The sequence below is a fragment of the Pezoporus wallicus genome, unplaced genomic scaffold, assembly GCF_028554395.1.
Source record: "Pezoporus wallicus isolate ANWC-B61680 ecotype Strahan unplaced genomic scaffold, APGP_CSIRO_Pwel_v1 contig_6464, whole genome shotgun sequence".
In the NCBI taxonomy this organism is placed as follows: Eukaryota; Metazoa; Chordata; class Aves; order Psittaciformes; family Psittacidae; genus Pezoporus; species Pezoporus wallicus.
The window spans coordinates 177,416-196,628 of NW_026642130.1; the positions used below are offsets into that span (position 1 = coordinate 177,416).

The window sequence follows — 19,213 nt, forward strand, 5'->3', positions numbered from 1 at the left end:
GCGCTGGACGATCCGCAGGACACTGCCCCCAAAACACCGAGATCCTGAAGTTTTAATACAATGTCTAATCCCAGATGTGAGATGTTTCCTGCAGCCATGAAGATCTGTGGCACCAACCACAGAAGTCAGCATTCAGACACGCGAGCAGCACAGCGCTAGGGAAGATTACCTGCAACAGGAGAGCCTGAAAGCCTCGAGGAAACATCGCTCTCAAGATTCAGTCACTCGCTACTTGGGAGGTTCCCAGCAGAAGTCCATGGAAAACACCTGTGCTTTGAGATCAGCTCCCACAGGCAGGGCAGCTTAGGGTGTCCTATCCAGGGTTTCTCCTGCACTGCTGAAGGAGCGGAAGGCTTTGTGCAGGGGCACGCGGTGGAACAGGTCCGAGTGAGCTGTGGCAGCCTCTGTTAGAATTGGAGCAGCATCCGCTGGCAGGGAGAAGGATGGATCAGCGGGGAAAGGAACACCACATTGCCAACAGAAAACTATTTACTTCTCATTCTTCTCCTGTTCTGAGGGAGTCTCTTGCTCTCCCTCACCACACAGTTTTAGTTCTCATAACCCTTCACCCTCCTTCCCGATCCTTCAGAATGCTGCAGCTCCCCCACGGGATTTGACGGCTGCGGAAAGCAAGTGCCTTAAGAAACACCCACTGCCAAAAAGTGAGGACAGCAATGCAGGAGCCTGGGCCACCTCACTGCTCTCTTATCTCAGAAGACACTCATTGGATTTAGTCTGCAGGAGGCCACAAGGATGCTCCAAGGCCTGAAGCACTTCTACAGAGGAGGAGAAGCTGAGGGAGCTAGGCTTGTCATTGAATGGTCCAAACCATTCTATGACTAAGACTTGACAGCTTCCAAGTTTCTGGCTAGATTTGCTTGCCAGACTCTCCCACGTGCACAGAGCACACTAGTACAGGCTGGCCTCTATCTGTGGGACCTGTGGAAACAGTGTCCTGATCCAGCTGGGACCATACCAGACTGCACTTTGAGTAAGCGAAAACCAGGAATGAGCAGCCTGTCCATCTGAAGCAATCCAAGCTTGCACTCAAACTTTTCCTTCTCACCCCCATTGTATTTCCCTCCCTCCAGCCATCCCATCTTGCCAGTGTTGCAAGAGATCTGTGCTAGGGATGAATTACAACTGCTTCAAAACCCAGCACTGATTACACACAATTCCTTCTATAATCTTTTCTTCCTCAGAAATATGACAGCTTGCTCCCTTTTGTCCTTAAACTCAACAAGAAAGAACCCCCACTCATCTGCAGAACCACAGTACGCTTTGCCCACCCCATCTGCCCCAGACAGACCCCTGCAGGGTCTGCTTACGTGTGCAGGAAACGATGACTTCAGTGGGGAGGCTGCGACAGAGATCACCATAAACCAGCCTCACGTTGAATGGAAATGTCTTGCTTTTACTTGACACGTTGTAATTAAAGACCAGCAAGTTACACAAGGAGTTTCTCCGCAAGGTTCCTTTTATCTGGTCTGAAAAGTGCTCCTGAAGGGACAAAGACAACTTCTGAAATGTGAAGCTAGGAAGGAAGTCCATCAGCACAGGGCTGGGATTTTGGTAGGCGCAGTGCCCCAAGCACCAGCCTGGCATGCCCTTTGAGCAGTCTTTGCATGGAAAAGACTTAAATAAACCAGTGTTCTTAAGAGTTTAATAAGCCCCTAAGCCATGCCCTCCAGCAGCTTTTTACAAGATCACAGCTATTTCTGCTTAGGGGCCTCAGGAGCTTGGCAGTAAATGTTAACCGACCGACCAGACAACACCCAAGTACGTGACAGTGGATGGAACTGAGTTTACAGACATGAGGTAACTTAGCAAAGTTCTGAAAACCACAACCATCAGTGCTTCACATAAAGAAAACTGTCAAGTTTCCCCCCCAGCACTTCAGACTCCTAACACTTGGTATACCACAGGGAAAAGGATGGGTGAAGAGTATTGCTGCAGCCACTGGTACCTGTAACTGGTCTGCTTGGTACCTCCTCCCAACATAAGCATTCAGGTGGTCGGACAAGACGGATAAGAAGCGCCTGATGTCCGTCTGCAAGTACTGCTTGGCGATCTGCTCCAGGGGGATGAAGGAGGGGACAGAGTGGTGGTAAATCTGCACTTCTGACTTGGTGAGCAGGTCCAGGGAGTAAGAATCCAAGTAGGTGCCCTCGTAAGCTGTGCTGATGCAGAAGCACACTCCCTGCCTGGTCAGCTTCCCACTGATCCCTTGGGTCCAGAGAGAGAGGGCTTTACTGAGCAGTGCTTTAACTCATTGCCACAGGACATCTTTGTTGAAGCAACAAAGGCTGTATGAGGTGCTGGGTCCTTTTCCTAGGCTTGCTCAGGGAGCATCCTAGGAGGACTTGCAAGAGTTTAAAGACATAAAACGCAGCAACTTTGTAAATAAGGGACCTCTAATATATTCAAGCAGCGTAATGGTAGCTTAAATTCCCAATAACCAAGTTATGCTGCCAATTCCAAACACAGTCCTGGCTCCAACATGATAGGGAGAGCAGTGTGTGCTGTGTGAGGAAGGCAGTGCCTGGCTGCCTCAAGGAGAACAACAGGAGTACTCATGGTGGGGCTCAGCCCCCTTGCATCAGGCAGGACTCACATCCTCACACTGTCCAGAACAAAGGTGATTCTTTTTGGAAACCAATATTTTTAAAAGCCCAGAAGCAGATAAAAAGAGGGTGCTGACCTCACAGGCTTGCTTGGAAGACCCAGAGTACTGGATACTTAAACTCCCTAATTCTCAAAGATTTCATTCCTAAGGCAGTTACACATTTTCCAGGATCCAGGTCTTAGTCTAAATGATGTGGTTCAGTAAATAACAGTTCCTGCAACATCCCAGAGGCCTCCTGTGAAAGGCAGGAAACTACAAAGCTACTGCTCTTCCAATGGTTTCAGACTCTGAAGGCTTCAAGCACAAGAGCAGCAGTTACACTTCCCATCAGGCTCTGTTTCCAAAATTTAGCACCCCAGAAATGCAGCCATTGGCAGAACACACACAGATCTCAGGGTGTTACCTGTGAGGTAAAAGACCTGCAGCATTGCCTGAAGGCTTTTTATCTTCCACTGTAAAACAGTCTTAGGACTGGCCTGTGCTGGATCTGATGTGGCTCCTTCTTTGTCAAGTTGCTACAAATGCCAGAATAGAAAAAGAGATCAGAAATCACTGACACAAATGTGTCACCTGCAGGGAACAGGATACAGAGAAATAATAACCTGGCTCTGAGAAAAGCAAGACAGCATTTCAAGCAGAAAAGGGGAGAAATGAAACAGAAGAGGAGGGAAGAGCTCTTTCTTGACTTCAGAAACAGCCCCACAACCTGCAAGCAAGTAGACACAAGAGTTCTGGACTACACGGCACTGAAAACAGGGGACACCAGGACTGTGTGTCACTTAAAAAGGGAAAATAAAAAAATGATATGAGTCTATATAAGTAACCTCAGTGAATACACCCCCTGAGAGCAGGAACAAACCAGAGCCCTCCACCAGATCTGCAGTGAGCCCTTTATCACCTTCTTTTCCAGCAGATCCACTTTAGCCCGCAGCTCATCCCTTTGGAGTCTCAGCTCCTTCACTCTTGCTTTCAGCCTGGTGAGCTTCTCTTCTTGCAGCTCCTTTTCATGTTGCTTCATGGCTGCCTCATGAACCCGCGCTTCCAGCATTTCCAGGTGAGCAAGCACTCCTGTAAGGAAAAGCACAACAAGCTCAAAATTCCAGGCTAGGATTAACAGTGGTCTGCACTATGGAATCCAAAACAAAGTAGGTCCAGTGCAGGTTCATAAAGAAAGTACATACAATAACTGTTCAGAAAGAGAGAGGGCGGGCAAACATTTGGTGAAAAGGCTTTGGGGAATCTGGGATGGCAGAGTTGTGGTCAATGGCCTGATGTCAAAGTGAAAGCCAGTGGCATTTCTCAGGGCTTGGTGTTGGGACTGAGCTGTGTGATACAGTGGACATGCTGGAGGGAGCGGATGAGATACAGAGAGACCTGGACAGGCTGAAGAGGCGGGATAGTGCAAACCTTTTACAGCTCAACAAGGCCAAGGGCAAGGTCCTGCACATGGCTCAGGGCAGTCCCAAGCACAAACACAGGCTGGCGGAGACTGGATTGAGAGCAGCCCTGGGGAGAAGGACGTGGGGTTGTTGGTCAACGAGAAGCTCTCCATGACCCAGCAGTGTGTGCTTGAGCCCAGAAACAAACCGTGTCCTGGGCTGCATCACCAACACTGTGACCAGCAGGTCGAAGGAAGGGATTCTCCCCTGCTCTGCTCTGGTGAGACACCGCCCTGCAGTCCTGCATCCCAGCTCTGCGGCCCCAATGTGAAGGATGTGGAGCTGTTGGAACGAGTGCAGAGGAGGCCTGGAAGATGCTCCAAGGGCTGGAGCACCTCTGCTATGGAGACAGGCTGAGAGAGCTGGGCTTGCTCAGCCTGGAGAAGAGAAGGCTCCGGGGAGAACTTAGAGCAGCTTCCAGTGCCTAAAGGGGCTGACAAGAAAGCTGGAGAGGGGCTTTTGACAAGGGCCTGTAGGGACAGGACAAGAGGGAATGGCTTTAAACTGACAGAGGCTTTAACCTGACTGAGATGAGACCTTAGGAAGAATTTCTTCCCTCTGAGGGTGGTGAGGCCCTGGCATTGGATGTCCTGCCCCAGACAGCTCACCATCCCATGCATTCATATTCCCTTTGTCCATCTTCCCTTGTTGCTCTCCTGCGAGCAACAAGACAGACGTCAGCCTTCCTTGGCCACACTCCACCCCTTGGGAAGTGGTGACGTGGATGCAGAAAGCGCTCTTCCTCAGGGAACCTTCCTCCTGCTGCTGCAATGAGACCCCCGTGAAGCGGCGGGGGCCGGTCTATTAGGCTGAAACGACACAAGTTAACACGTTACTTGAAACCAGCCCCCTCAGGAACCCTGCACCCGGCCGGGCAGGGACGGACGCGACTCGCGGGACATGGAAGAGCCGCCACAGCGCCGGGGCCCTCCCCACTGGGCCGCGACCACCGGGGACCCCACCGAAGGACAAAGGGGGAGCTGAGGACCTCCGCGCCAGGGCCCCGGGGTGCCCCAGCCGAGGGTGCCCTTCCTGGCCCGGCCCCACAGCAGCTCCCACACTCACCGCAACGACTGGCGCTCGAACTGCGCGCCTCCACCCCGCCGGAAATGCGTCACCAGATCGCCCGTCCGTTCGCCGTACAACAAAATGGCGGCGGCGACGCTGCCTCTCCACAAGCATCACTCCGCCTCCCAGTAGGCTGTTCGGCGCCGTACGGCAGCATGGCGGCGTCCGGAGCGGCAGCAGCGGCGCTGGTGCAGTACGTGGTATTGCGGGGGGATCTGGCCCGGCCGCCGCGGTCGTGGCCGCTGGGCGCGGTGGTGGCTCAGGGCTGTCACGCCGCTCTGGCAGCCGCGCACAGACACCGCCAGCACCCCGACACCCGTGCCTACCTGGAGCTGGGCGGTGCCATGCGTACTGTCGTGCTGGAGGTGCGTGGGGCACGCCGGGAGCCGCGGGGCATGCTGGGAGCGCCGCCTCAGCGGGGCGGCCGAAGCGGAGGGGGAGCGGCACAGTGCTGGTGGGTGGGAGTGGGGCCGTGGGTCTGTGGGTCAGTGGGCATCCGCGGCCTCAGCCGGGCCCAGCGGGAAGGGGGAGGTCGGCTCTGAGTCGCCTTACCCTGGGCTGCCCTCGCGGTCCCAGGCGTCCCTTCCGCCACACCCGGGGAATGAACCGCGGCCTCATGCCCTTCGGGGCCGCACGGCAGCCCCTGCGTGAGGGCGAGGCGGGGTGGTGACGGGAGCAGCCCCGGTGTGGGTGTAGGGTTGTGCAGAGTTGTTTGCTGAGCCAGGCCAGCCTGCCAGGGAAGAACCTGTGGGTTTGAGGGCGTACAACCTGTGCTGGCTCACAACCCCTCTTTCCTACTCCAGTGCTTGCAGAGGCTGCAATGCAGCCAGGATCTGCCAGAGCAACATGCTTCTGGGGTAAGAGATAAAGTATGGGGATTGTCTATATTAACTGTATGCAGGCAGCTGGCTGCCTTCCTGGCCTGGCCTCAGCACAACCTCCCTTGGTTTGCCTCTTCCCCGTGGCTCCCACCCCAGCCCTTGCGCACACTGTCCCTCCCCAGGCTCCGGGTCTCTCACAGCACACTTTGTCTCTCCCCAGGCTCCGGATGAGGCCGCCCTGACGGCACTGGCAGAGACCCTGAAGCAGTACAGCATTGACCACGAAGTGTGGACCGAGCAGCCTGAGAACACGGCCACCTGCCTGGCGCTCAGGCCCTACCCAAAGGACCAAGTGCACCAGCACCTGAAAAAATTTAAGTTATTGAAGTGACCGGGCACTGGCAGCTCTCCTGGGCCAAAGCCGAGTTCACCCCTGGGTGGGAGTTGGGAGGAAAGCTGCTGTGCCTCAGGAGTGCTAATGCTCAGCAGCAGGTAGTCATCTTGCACGGTGATAGCATTTACAGTGTGAAACACCTCTTTGGTGGGGAGGATTAAATGTTATTCTGTGCAGAATGTGACTTTGTTATATTAACTTGCTGTGAGCCATCAGTGTGCTTTTACATCTCCACCCTGCAGTGTGAGCAGGTTCAGTTTTTAGGTCCAGCTGCATTTGAAAATCTCTCTGCTGCTTTTTAGGGCTGGGCTTTCCGTTGAGCAGCCCTTTATGCTTCCCTGTTGCTAAAGAAGTGGTAAGTGTCCCATCGCTGGCAGTGTTCAAAGCCAGGTTGGACAGAGCCTTAGGTGGCATGGTTTAGTGTGAGGTGTCCCTGCCCGTGGCAGGGGCATTGGAACTGAATGATCTTAAGGTCTTTTCCAACCCAAACCATTCTATGATCCTCACGGCTGCTTTCCCTGTGCCCGTGCTCCACAAGCTGCAGACACAGTGTCCCGGTCCTCCCCAGGGATTCTGGGCAGTGTTCCCGGTGTCTCCCACCTCCATGGCTCTGGCCCCATGCCGCATACCCTCTTCCTCGCTCGCACCAGAGGGGCCGGTTTATCCATGGTTCAATTCTCAATGAACCCTGCCAGGAGCCGTGCGAGCAGCAGAGGGCGGCAGCGCCCGCCGAGCCGGGACTCGCTGCACATCCCGCGCTGCCCCTACAGTAAAAACGTTTGCAACGAGCGGCTTGGTTAACACAAAAATTGCGTTGTCAGCTAGAAACACGTGTGCCCCAACTCTCTCCGTCCTGGGCGTGCTGTTAATGTCATTTGTAACCCCCAATTTCCCCTTTTTCCACCACTAAAGATGAATGTGGAGCAGCTCCTCACCGCCTTGAACTCAGGGCTGGAGGGTGTGCGCTGGCAGGACTAACCACACGCATGCCATGTATATATTTTCTCTACAGCGCTTTGGGATTTAAGAGGCCCCCAAAACTCTGTGCAGTCACTGATTTCCAGCTTCCCAGGGCCACGAACCGTAGTGACAGAGGAGTTCCCAGTGTGAGGACGGGGTGACCCCCCCCCCCCCCCCGCTGCCAACACCATCGGCACTGCTCCGGCATCCCCACCAGCATAGAAACACCAAAACGTTCGCTGGAAACTCGGGTTCTTTGTTTTGTTTCTTTTCTTTTAACTCTTGCAAATGTCAATCGATAAAGCCACACATTTTTCCACACACCAGCGCGATTTTAGAGGGGACTGGGGGGAAAAAGCCCCTCCACAGCCACCCTCCAATAAAAGTCAGCAGTAAATATTAAAAGCAACCCGGATTAAAAGAGAAGAAACCAAATTTATACAGAGCTCAGAGCTATTTACAGTGACAGGCTTGAGGGGGAAAAAAAATAAGCTGTCTCCCAGCAGAGAATTCAATTATTATTATTATTTTATTATTATTATTTTAAATAGTTTAAGCTACCTCAGCTGTTAAACACAATCAAAGCAGAAACAACCGACTGCTTAATTTTATTTCATATTTAATCAGAAAATTTTATCTACAATAATTGACAGACCCCTCCCCCCATCCTTCCCCCTAAAAATTATTGCAGTTTTCTCCCCAAACTGTTCTGTTCTTGTCCTTTTTTTTTGTCTTTTGTTGTTTTTTTTTCCTCCTCCTGTTGCAATATACAAGTTGTAACCCCCCCCCCCCCCCCCCCCCCTTTTCGCTTGGAGGCCTGAAACCAGCATAAAACATGGAAAAAATGGTGGGTCAAAATACTCTGGGTTTTGTTTTTTTGTTTGGTTTTCTGTTTTTTTTTTCTTTAAAACCGACAAACTCACGATTGCTAGAAAAAGCTGATTGTACGCACAAGCGGGCTGGGGCGGAGGGGAGAGAAGGGCTTTTGTTTGAAGCGTGAATAACAAAAACGACTTTTCCCCGCACAAGTCCAGCGCCGATCCCCTTCCGTGCCCCGCGCCGAGACGTGATCAGTGACAGATCCAGCTGAAACTGAGATTGCTCTTCCTCCTCCTCCTCCTCCTGCCGCCGCCGCAGTCCTCCAGCTGCCTTCTCCCCCTCCCCGCCTCCCCGAGAAACCTTCCTCCGGATTAAGAAGCCAGCAAAATGATTACAAAAATAAGAATCATCTGTAATTTTGGCTCGAGTAACCGACCGTCCCGCCTCGTCACTTCGCCCACATCCAACGCTTTGTAAAATAAAAAGAGAAAATAAAAGGGGGGGGGGGGGGGGAAGGGCAGGAATTTATAGGGGAAAAAGGGGAAAATAGAAGGGAGGGAGAAAGAGGAAGGAGGGGGAAAAGGGGAAGAGGGGGAAAAGTGGAAGGGGAGGCAAAAAGGGAAGAAGGGAGAGGAAAAAGGGAAGAGGAAGGAAAAAAGGGGAGGAAAGGGGAAGAAAAAGAAAAAAAAAAGATTAAGGGGAAGCCCCCCACCCCCTCAATAAAACACCCCCCCCCTTTTTGCTCCAAACACTACGAGCTGAAGAATGGCTGCGGGTTGAGATATCAAAAATCTCAGAAAAATATATAATATATATATTTATATATCTCTGTACGTCTTCTTATTTAAATTTCACATTCCTCGAAAAGCGGTTATTCAGTCAGTAGCTGCTGAAGAAGGCTCTTCTGCTGGCCCGGTGGCGGCGGCGGCCCGGCGCCGTTCTTCGGGGTGCCCAAGGAAGCCGGCGGGTTGAGGTAGGGATCTCCTACCAGATTCACTGTACACTGTACGTCGGCAAAGACCTGAACCTGTTGTACCTGCTGGGACACAAAAGAGAAGAGAGGACTTAGCGGGGCCGGGGCAGGGGCCGGCGGCGGTGGATCTGGGTACTACGTGAAGTGGAAACTCACTAGAGACTTCCTCTAGTCTGGAGCCACCCCAGAGAAGAACTCTTCTGTCTTCTTGTCCTATAAAAAGAAAACCGCTGCAACTCATTCGGCTCTGCGAGGTTCATAACGTTGCTCATCCAAAAAAAAAAAAAAAGAAAAAGGGAAAAAAATGGGATTTTGGGGGAAAAAACACCCCCAAAAAACCAGCCCAGCCTGGCATCCCCTGGATGGAGGGGAGCCGCAGTATGGCGGCGTGCCAGTGGTCGTGCCACGACGTGGGGTGGTAGCGGTGGTGAGCGAGGTCCAGCGCGGCTGTTTGATCGAAATTAAGAGCTTTGGTGCGTCTCAGTGGCGCTGCCGGTGTGTCCCTATAGCTGAGCAGCTGGGAAGGGAGACGCAACGCCGGGACACTGGTGGATGTTGGAAGAGATGGGGATGGAACCAGATCGTCCCCAGGAGCTGGAGGCATCAGTGCTGGTGTGTGGCTGGGCACACTTTGGTAGTGCTCAGAGGGATGGGCAGCATCCAGCAGTGCTGCCTGCAGGGGTGGATGCAGCCCCCAGAGCCTCCCCCATCCAAATTCCCTCACTCCACCACTCTTTTAACGTGGTGGCCTGACTGCACCCCGGTGGCGCAGGCACCAGCAGCCGCTCCAGTGATGGCCGAGCCTAGGAAAGAAACTATCCCCCTTTGCTGTCAGCTGGGAGCCGGGGAGAGGGGCATTTAACACCAACACTCAGTTGTTTTTCCAGCTCAGCTGCGGTGCCACTGCTCTTCCACACCAGCGAGGAGGCTGAAAGCGCTCACGGCAACAGTGTGAATTTTGATGTAAAGAGAGTTGGTGAGCAGTGCTGGCATCCCCAAGGGCTGCTGTCACCCAATGCTGGTGGGACCATGGTAGCTTCAACTCAACTGGGGCCAGCCCCAGCAGAAACCAAGCGTGCTGAGCCAGCATGGCTGGTGACCCGTCAAACTCCTTGGGGTACCTGAGATGTGCTTAGCAGTTTCTTACTGACCTGCGCCCCATCTGCTTCTGTTTTCAAAAGGTCAGTGGAGGAAAGCTGGTTGCAGTAAAGGCCCGCGGGTCTCAGCGCCGGGTCATTTACCTGTCAAAAGCAAGATCCAGGCTCAGCCAGGAGGATCGCTAGCTGCCCTCTCGAGCTGAGTTTTAGGGGGATTTGGGGAAGGGATGCTCAGGATGGGGCAGTGCCAGGGGACTGTGCTGCCAGCATCCTCCCTGCACTGTGACCTGCACAGTTTTGGGGCATCAATGCGGGGATACCAGTGGACCTGTTTCACCCTTCTCCCCACCTCCTGAACCTCTGCCCGGTGCCACTGCTGGCTCCGGGGGCATCTCACCCCCAGGGACTGTGAAATGCCACCCAAACGCTTGGCAAGAGGGGCAAATGCCTGCAGCTCAGCCTGTACACTGTGGCCAGCTTATGGGAGGGACCAGTCCCCTTCCTTGCTAAGCCCTTTGGCTTCTCCCCAGGGAGACTGCAAGCTGGAGCCCGCAATGTCCAGCATAAAACCAGTAGGCCAGGAGTTTAATGATGCCGAGACAAACCCCAGCAGCTAAAATAGTTGGAGGCATCTCAGTCTGGCCTGGGGAGGATCTCGCAAAAGGTCCTGTATCCAACCATTTCTCATTCCCAGTTTTCACAGCTCCCCAAGGATGCATGACTACACATGCACCCACTGCTAGCCCACTACAGGTGTGGGAGATGCTCAGCACAGCCCTACATTCCTTGAGGACACAGGGGACACACTAGTGGTCTTAGGCTCCAGCACAGTGATAATGCCAGTGGAGACAGGCAGACCTTTGGTGTTTTTCTTTTGGACACTGGTAACCCCAGGGCCAAAGGAGTGAATGCTAAATCCCTGTGAGCTGAGTGAGCATCCCAGGGGCAGGGATGACATGGAACTGACCTGCTCTGAGCACATGGAGTTCATCCCAGGCATCTGCAGCGAGTTCATCTGCATCTGTCCAGCCATGGGGTTCATGTTCTGGACATTGGTGTTTCCTCCCGCCATGGAGACAGTGATGCTCATGTTGTTGTACATGCCCTGCTGAGCAGGCGCTGGCTGGCTCTGTCCCGCTTGGCTGAATACGCTGAGGGAGGGAGAAAAAAGCATCACCTGGGTGTATGTGGTGGGGAGAAGCACCTCGAGGTGTGGGTCGAGACTCGGGGGTGGCCTGAGCTGCCACAGTAGCAAGCCTGTGTTTTGTGAATGCCAAGACTGACTGTGGCAGGAGCCCTGCTGGTCCTCGGGGGACAGTGGGAGTGTCAGGAGGACATTAGAGGTGCTGCCTGCAGCAAGGCTGAGCCAGCATGGAGGCTGGAGGAAGGGAGGTGGCTGCTGCAGAGTCATCTACCCTCTGCTCCTGCTGGAGCAGGAGGCTGCTCAGTTTGATAGGGGCTGGTGGAACACCAGTGCCAAGAGAGGGATCGTTACAGGGCTTTGTGCTGCATTAAGGGTCAGGCAGATGCAAAGCCCCATTTGATGTGACACTGAGTTCACCCCTTGACACTCCTTCCTGTGCCCTCCTCAACACCCAATTGATTCCAAAGCTGCTCCAGGCAGAGGGAAAGCTCTCCATCGCAAGGCATGAAACATCCCAGCTCCAACAGAGCTCCCATCTCATTCCACCCAGCCCAGTAAACCTCCTGCTCTGTGCTGCTGGACCAGGACAGGCTAGCTGGGTTAACTGGACATATCCAAGGCAAAACCAAGGCAAACCACGTGAGGTTTTGTGTTTCTCCCTCTGCCCCATTTCTGGAGATCTGATGCTCAAACGTGACTCATGCAAAAAAGGCAACAAGTCTCGTGACTCTTCCGTTAGTTAAAGCTGGACACATCTTAGGAGGGACAGGCAGTGACCTGGGACTGCTGGTCTTGACTTGCTTTATTGTTGTGTTTTCTAAGGCCACTTTCATGAGACATAATTAAGCCACTTGTTTAATTAAAAATGAAAGACATGCTTCATGTCTTCCTCAACACAAATGCTCATTCATTTAAACACTGTGGGCTTTTGGCTGCCTCCAAGCTGAGGCAAAGACACGGGCCCGGGTTTATGGTGACTTCTGGAGCACATCATGGTAGGAGAACATGGCCTGAGCTCAGCAAGTGTCTTCAGCCAGGTGTCCCCTACAGGCACCACTGTCCCTTACAAGGGCATCATCACCTCAGTGTCAATGTGCCACCTGCTCTGTGTGTGTGTCACCTGTGTGCTCCAGGCTATCCCCACCATGATCTTACTTGCTATTCCCCATGGCTCCTTGTTGCCACGTTTTCATGTCAGGTGACTGGTAGCCCGGTGTCGGTGGAGCTGGCTGCAGCATAGGGCTTTGCGAAGGTGGGAGCTGGGGTGACATCAGGGGGCTGCTGGGGCTGAGTGATGGAGCAAAGGTGGGTTCGCTCTGCTGGCCCATGCCTGGGGAAGGACAGACAGTGTCAGAGGTGGCCAGACCCCTGCCATCAGCCCCGATTCCCTCCTCCTCCCTTGCAACTGCTGGCATCAGACCAGAAGCATCAGCCGTGACTTTCGGTCTCAGAGTCTCTGGTTTTCATTTTGAGCAGCTGTATCGCTCAAATGCAAATATTTCAGGGATGAAGGAGCAGGGAAACCCCCCTCAAGTGGTTTCCATCAGCAGGTGTTCCGCTTTAGCATCACACCTGGCTGGAAACTAGCCAGGGTAACGATGAGATGATGCCAAAGGGGGTTCCTGTGGGGCTATCGCAGCCACTGAGTAGTTTTGTCTACTCACTAGTGATGCTTGAATGTGAAGATATTCAAGACAGTGCCCATCTGCACTGGCTCATCTCTCAGGAGCTTGGTGCCCACACAAGAGGCATAAGATGCCTGCAGCTAATTTCAGCCATTCCAGCAAGGCTTTGGCGTTTTTTAGAGCACAGATATTTAAGGAAGGGAAACGTAGAGGACTGCCTTGCAGATCCATTAGCAAGGAAGAAGTTGTGGAATTATTTTCCCAAACAATAGCTTCTTTTTTTATTGAGATTTGACCAGAATAGGTCCCCCTGGGAGGTGGAAACCAGAGACCAGACCAGCACGCAGGCCAGGTGAGATGGCTGGATGAAGCCAGACAGCTTTCCAGCGCAACCAACTGCTCAACGTACCTGATCCTGAATACTGGAAGATGTTCTGCTGCATTTGCGGGGTCATCCCAGCGCCGAACTGCCCTCCGACGCCACCCATCATCCCCCTGTTCACCATGCTGCTGCGGTTAGCCAGCGCGGCGGCCTCGGGGTTGGATGCCAACGGCGAGAAGGGGCTGGTGGAGGTGGGAGGGTTTCCCGGGGTCGTACCGTAGTTTGGGGGGTAAGGGAACTGCTGTGGGGGTGCCTGGGGCAAGCGAGCGGCTCCGATCTGTACCGGGAGCCCAGCGGAGGGTGGGAGGTTGTTTCCGAAGCTTTGCTGCCTCATCAGGATGGCTCGCTGCTGCATGAGCTGCCGCTGCCGGTGCTGCTGGCTGTAGAGCTCGCGCTGCCGCTGGGCCAGCATCTGGGCGTTGAGGGGAGGCTGTGGAGGAGGAAGGGGGATGCCCTGGTTATCACCCTCCAGTTCTGGCAGGCAGCTCAGAACACCCCCAGCTGCAGGTGCTCCCCTTCTCTGGCTCGGGGTGCCTGTCCTCCTTTTGCAAGGAAAGCTGGAAAAGCCCCAGAATGCTCAGAACTGGTTCATTTGCAGGGCAGAGCATGTTAGAGCTGTTAGAGCTCATCCCCTGCACGTGTCAAATGGCAGCACTCTAGGGGTGGTAGCATCGCCTCAGCCAGGAAAACAGGCTCTCAGTCACCTGGCTGCCACCGACCTCCCCTCTCTGCTGCAGGACCCCCTTGTGCCCTCCCTCACCGAGATGCTCCCACACACCAAAGTCTGGAATCCCTCACTTCAACTCTTTTGGTTGTGAGATGTTAAACCCCCCCGCCATTCCAGGAGCTTCTCCATCACTATGGGCTCATTCCCCCTATGGCTGAGCCAGATGTGTTGGAACTGATCATCTTAAGAAGCCTGACATCAGCAGCTGAAATTGGGAGATACAACGGGAACCATTCGGACCTCTTCCCTACCACTAATGCTCCCCACAGCACATTAGGGATGCCACACCACTTCCCCAAAGGCAGAGGCTTCTCCAAGAAATGGAATAAAGTCACCAGAACTTGTTTGTGCTTTTCAACTTCTCCTCATACCCAGCAGCTGTTTTATCCACTTTATTAGAAGCCAAACAAGAATTTATGTGCTGGGGATTTAAGAAGGTTCACCAGAGATTCTGCTGTTTAAAGGATGGCACCTATTTCCTAAAGATCCTTCTCAATGAAACACATTAGCACATCCTTCTCTAAGCATTAATATAATTATTTCTAAATATAAGTATTTATACCTTAAGCAGGTGGAGGAGCTGGAACAAGGGTGAAGAAGATAAACCCAACCTACAGCAGCTTGTTTTGTAGCCACCACTCTGCATGCAGGAGAATTTCTCTCTCCCGTTAACAAGAGAGAGGAGAGAGCCAGGCTGTGCTAACAGGGTGGGCATGGGATTAACCCCCATTTTTTCCGAGCTGGAGGACCATCCCGCATCCCACTTACCTGCGGTGTGATCTGCTGCTGAATCCCTGCCCGCATGTTGATGCCCACTGGGGAATTGGCTGCAAACTGGTTGAGGATCGCCTGCCGGTTTTGATGGATCAGCTGGAGGGGAGAAAGAAAACCCAGGGACATCTTCAACACTCCAGTGCAGGAGATTCCCACCTATCCAACCCCCTTCGACTGGGCTGCATGGGCTGCAGGCAGGATGGAGGGTCTCTCCATCCCCCTTGCCTGCAGCCCTGGGATGTGAAGGGGGGGGGAAGAATTACCTGCTGCTGCCCCTGCAGCCGCTGCTGCAGCTGAAGTCGCAGCTGGTTGGGGGCCGTCGGGGGCCTGTTGAGCGTCTGCCGGGGCTGCATGGCCATGTTGGTGGGGAAGGCGCCGCGGGGCGGTGGTACCTGCACTGGCATGGGTCCGAAGGATGGCTTCTGCCTCACCATGCCAGGAAAAGCGCCGGGGAGGTTGGCGGTGGGAGAGGCGGAGGAGTAAGGCTGGGGGTACATGCCGGGTTTCTGCTCCATCATGAGTGGTGGGGTGGCTTGTTGGGGCTGGAACCGCTCCGTCAGGGCTTCCAGCCCACCTCCCTGGTGAAGGCAAAGGGGAAGAAAATATCACTTTGGAGCTCCACCAGACACTGAACTCCCATGTGAGAGCTCAGAGGGGATGAGGGTGTGTCCAGCATGGGGAAGATAGCTTGTAAGGATGCTGCTGCCTGGAACCCTCATCCCCTGCGCCAGGCTCCAGCCCAAGCGATTCAAGTGCTGCATCAAGGAGAGCATTAAACACCTGCTCCCTGGGGCTTAGCAAACCTTGGAGGGATGGAAATAATTTCTTTCATCTTGTTTGGGAGCAAAAATCAAAGCCAAGCCAAAGGGCTCAGGGCTCATCCCCCTGTGCTGGTGGGGGGCAGCAGGGTAGCAGTAGGTGATGCTGTCTTCCTCTGCCTTCCTGCAGGGTCTGCTAGCACTGAGCTGTTCATCTGGGCTCCAAACTGCAGCAGGCCTGGTTGGACAGACCCTAAGGCTTGGAGGATTGACCTGAATCACAGAATCACAGGATGGTTTGGGTTGGAAGGGACCTTAGAGCTCATCCAGTTCCAACCCCCTCCCATGGGCAGGGACAACTTCCACTAGACCAGGCTGCTCAGAGCCCCACCACAGCTTCTCTGGGCACCCTGTGCCAGGGCCTCACCACCCTCACAGGGAAGAACTTCTGCCTCAGATCTCATCTCACTCTCCCCTCTGTCAGGTTAAAGCCATTCCCCCTTGTCCTGTCCCTACAGGCCCTTGTCAAAAGCCCCTCTCCAGTTTCTTGTCAGCCCCTTTAGGCACTGGAAGCTGCTGTAAGGTCTCCCTGGAGTATTCTCTTCTCCAGGCTGAACAAGCCCAGCTCTCTCAGCCTGTCTCCATAGCAGAGATGCTCCAGCCCTCAGACCATATTGGTGGCCACAGGAAATAGTTTGTGCTCTCTCTCCTTTCCTGTTTTTGTGCAGTTCAGAGGCTCAGCTGGAGGCAGAGGGTTCCACCTGCCCCAAGGGTACCTCAGACACAGCCATGTCAAAGGGTGGGAGCCGTGAACCCCCAGGACTGGGAGAGCTAACAGAAGGCATGGCTTTACTTCTGCCCTGCTCACAGACACCCCTTGCTAGTATCTCATGGGAGACAGGACCTTTTGGTCTGTGGTACAGCCATTCCTATACAAATGATCCATTTTACAGCCAAGGGACAATTTCCACACCAGCAGATATTCTGCACTGCTCTAGCTTGGCTCAGGCACAGAAATGTGCTGTTTGAGCTATGAACCCATGGAGAAGTAACAACTTGGAGCCAGAAGCCTGAAGAGAAAGCTGTGTGAAGAGAAACCACACACAGCGCATCCCCAAATCCCATTGCCTTTAGTATTTAGGTAGATGGTGCCCATCAAAGCACTGAGGCTTGAAGGCAGGGATAAGGCTATGTGAATGGTGGTGAGGAAAAATCTATTGCTTAGGATCAATTAGATAGAGCTTACACAGTTCAAGGACTGGGTACCAGGACATAAACCAGCACCATGCAATGGTCAGAAATGACAGACCTGTTGAAATGAGGATTTTTTACTCTTTTCTCCCCAAACTACCCAATCTCCAGCTGCCTCTTGGTTAAACTGGGTGTGGATCAACCCATCCCACCATGGTAGCACAGAGAAGACAGTGGGTTTGGTGAAGTCAGGCAATGTGAACCCCTACCTGCCAAGAACACAGTCTGGAGGGGAACTACCAACATGTTTTCTTCCCAAAGATGCCTTTATGCTGACATGTTGTTTCTCTAAAGATATATTTCAAGCAAATATTTCATAGAACTATTCAAAGTATTTCTGAGGTTCAGCCGAAGCCATGGAAAAAAACCAAGATTCCCATTAATGAAATTATCCCTGGATGGGAGAAAAGCTGGGTCAGGGTCCAAACATGAGATAATCCCCCCGAGCTGGGTGTTCCTTGTCAAGGGAAGCGCCAGATCGGTGCAGGGATGTGTGGCAGCATCAGGTGCCATCCGAGGGCATCTCAATCCAGTGGTCCGATGCTGCTGGAGCCTGTCTGGTGCAGGAATGGGTTGCTGTGGAGCTGTGCCAGCTGAGTCTGCAAAACCCTTGTGAAAACACTGAGCTGTTGCAGCTGCATCTTTGGCAAAAGCATCTCTGCTCCGAGGCTGAACTCCCTACCCCTAACTCTCACAAATAGAAAAGGGCAGGTGGTGATTTTGGAGACACAGCCTTGAGAAGAGGGATGTGGGAAATACCCCACTAAGGCATCAATTCACTGACAGGTCCCTCAAATCTCCAATGAAAAGATAAACCCTCACAGCCGTGCAGCACAGGGCATCCCACTGGGGCTACAGGAGGAGATTTCCCACCCCTGGGCTGAAATGATGCAGGATCAGGTGCTGAGCAGTTGGAGGGATTTGCTCTGAGAAGCTTCTTTCTTAGGACACACCATTTATCAACAGGCTTTTGATTCTGTTCCTTGTTTTGGAAAAAGCATGTGTGTGGGTGCTATGGGGCACGGAAAAAGAAACCACTCAAAGACAAATCCCAAGCGATCCATCTCATTTTCCATATCCCTTACGAGCTCCCCTGCAGCCAGCTTCCTCCCCTTGCCATACCCTGTTATTTATGAAACCCTGGACCCTTCCAAGGCATCTTCCCCAAGGGGTATCTGCAAAGAGGGAGCCTCCACTGGAGCTCAGCTGCAGGAACTGAGGCCCCAGCACTATCTGAGTAAAAGCAAACCTCATTTTTGCAGTTTTTCCCTGTGGTTCAACCCAAGACAGAAGGGCAGCTGCACTGTAAGCCAATCTTGACAGTAAGGGCTGCACGGTTTCATACCAGCGAGGCCATTAGATATATTATTAGGCAGCACAACCCAGGCTCAGGAATCCCAGGCTGTGGGATTCCAGCTGGAAGGCTCCTCCGTGCCCTAATCCCCCTGGTAAGGTGGGGAAGCGGCACAGCCTGCCAGCTCTCCCTGTTACATGAGCCACCCGGGGCTGAAACTGCTTGGCCGCCTCTCTGCCAGGCTGCTGGTTCTCATGGGGGATGGAGTTTGAAAAGCAGAGAAGTGAGATATTGTATTTCATGGGGCTACTTTCCAGCTTTTTTGGCGCGGGGGGAGAGAACAGCGTGGTGTTAAGTATCATCTCTGAATCTGATGCACTCGTGTGTTCCCACTCGTATCTGGCCTTACCAGATGTTGGAAATCCTCCTCCATGCTCATGTCAAGCCCCAGCATCTGGCCCCATATATGACCTCAAGGAGGTCCCATGAGTGGGTCTCTCTTTACCTGGACCAGTTTGTCGATCCCTAGAGCTCGATCCAGCTCAGCCAGCTCCGTCTCGTCCTTGCCGCTGAGGAAGGAGACGAGCTGCTCGAGCAGGGCTTTCTCATCATTTCGCCCCTCCGGTGTGGTGGGAGGACACAGGAGCTCATCCAGCTGTGAGGTGATGCACTGGCTGCAGAGAGAAGTTAAGAGGAGGCATGTTAAGGTTTATGAAGCAGGGAGGAGGTTGAGCTGGGTGATGCTCGAGCGACACAGCCCCTGCGGCTGTGGGGACTCGCTCCCACCCTGCAGCACCATGCAAACCCTATGGAATGCAGCCCCATCCCCTGGCTCTGACACCAGCTGAGCCCACTGAAGATCAAGCCCCGTGTCAAAACCTGCTTATAGGGATGAACCTCTCCACAAAACTGTTTTGGGCAGTGTTTTGGTGAGGTTTGGGAAGAGAAGTTTGGTACTTTTGCAGGCTTTGCTCCCACAGGCATTTTGGGCAGGACAGCAGGAGGCAGAGCAAAACTTCTGCCGGCACGAAAGCAGGGAGGCTTGGATGGAGCTGGAGCAG

The 19,213-nt window shown here is 53.5% G+C and overlaps 3 protein-coding genes across 12 annotated transcripts in view; 1 reads left to right on the forward strand and 2 right to left on the reverse strand.

Moving 5' to 3' along the window:
• Nucleotides 1-294: 294 nt before the first annotated feature.
• On the reverse strand, nucleotides 295-5,247 carry CENPO (centromere protein O). Its single transcript, XM_057427546.1, has 7 exons — nucleotides 5,131-5,247; nucleotides 4,674-4,866; nucleotides 3,525-3,694; nucleotides 3,030-3,141; nucleotides 1,967-2,226; nucleotides 1,329-1,500; nucleotides 295-428 (listed from the first exon to the last, which is right to left on the reverse strand). The coding sequence occupies exons 1-7, from the start codon at nucleotides 5,245-5,247 to the stop codon at nucleotides 304-306; spliced, it is 1,149 nt and encodes a 382-aa protein (XP_057283529.1). The 3' UTR covers nucleotides 295-303.
• PTRHD1 (peptidyl-tRNA hydrolase domain containing 1) lies at nucleotides 5,245-8,633 on the forward strand. 2 transcript variants are annotated; one of them, XR_008974703.1, is made up of 3 exons: nucleotides 5,245-5,498; nucleotides 6,175-6,446; nucleotides 7,361-8,633. XR_008974703.1 is itself a non-coding variant. In XM_057427600.1 (2 exons), the coding sequence occupies exons 1-2, from the start codon at nucleotides 5,289-5,291 to the stop codon at nucleotides 6,343-6,345; spliced, it is 381 nt and encodes a 126-aa protein (XP_057283583.1). In that variant the 5' UTR covers nucleotides 5,245-5,288; the 3' UTR covers nucleotides 6,346-6,527. The 2 variants fall into 2 exon arrangements, 1 of the variants encoding a protein (XP_057283583.1); XM_057427600.1 differs by lacking the exon at nucleotides 7,361-8,633 and having other exon boundaries at nucleotides 6,175-6,527.
• Nucleotides 8,634-8,920: 287 nt separating this feature from the next.
• Nucleotides 8,921-19,213, reverse strand: part of NCOA1 (nuclear receptor coactivator 1) — a 131,469-nt gene continuing 121,176 nt past the window's right edge. For 4 of the 9 annotated variants that reach the window (XM_057427581.1, XM_057427574.1, XM_057427577.1 and 1 more), the window contains 8 exons: nucleotides 18,658-18,826; nucleotides 15,113-15,427; nucleotides 14,844-14,945; nucleotides 13,376-13,778; nucleotides 12,497-12,671; nucleotides 11,165-11,348; nucleotides 10,252-10,341; nucleotides 8,921-9,166 (listed from right to left, as the gene is read on the reverse strand). In XM_057427581.1, coding sequence (XP_057283564.1) covers nucleotides 8,999-9,166; nucleotides 10,252-10,341; nucleotides 11,165-11,348; nucleotides 12,497-12,671; nucleotides 13,376-13,778; nucleotides 14,844-14,945; nucleotides 15,113-15,427; nucleotides 18,658-18,826 — 1,606 coding nt within the window. In that variant the 3' untranslated portion in view covers nucleotides 8,921-8,998. Of the gene's footprint in view, nucleotides 9,167-9,256; nucleotides 9,314-10,251; nucleotides 10,342-11,164; nucleotides 11,349-12,496; nucleotides 12,672-13,375; nucleotides 13,779-14,843; nucleotides 14,946-15,112; nucleotides 15,428-18,657; nucleotides 18,827-19,213 lie in introns of all 9 variants that reach the window. The other 5 variants (XM_057427583.1, XM_057427579.1, XM_057427582.1 and 2 more) reach the window with 3 other exon arrangements.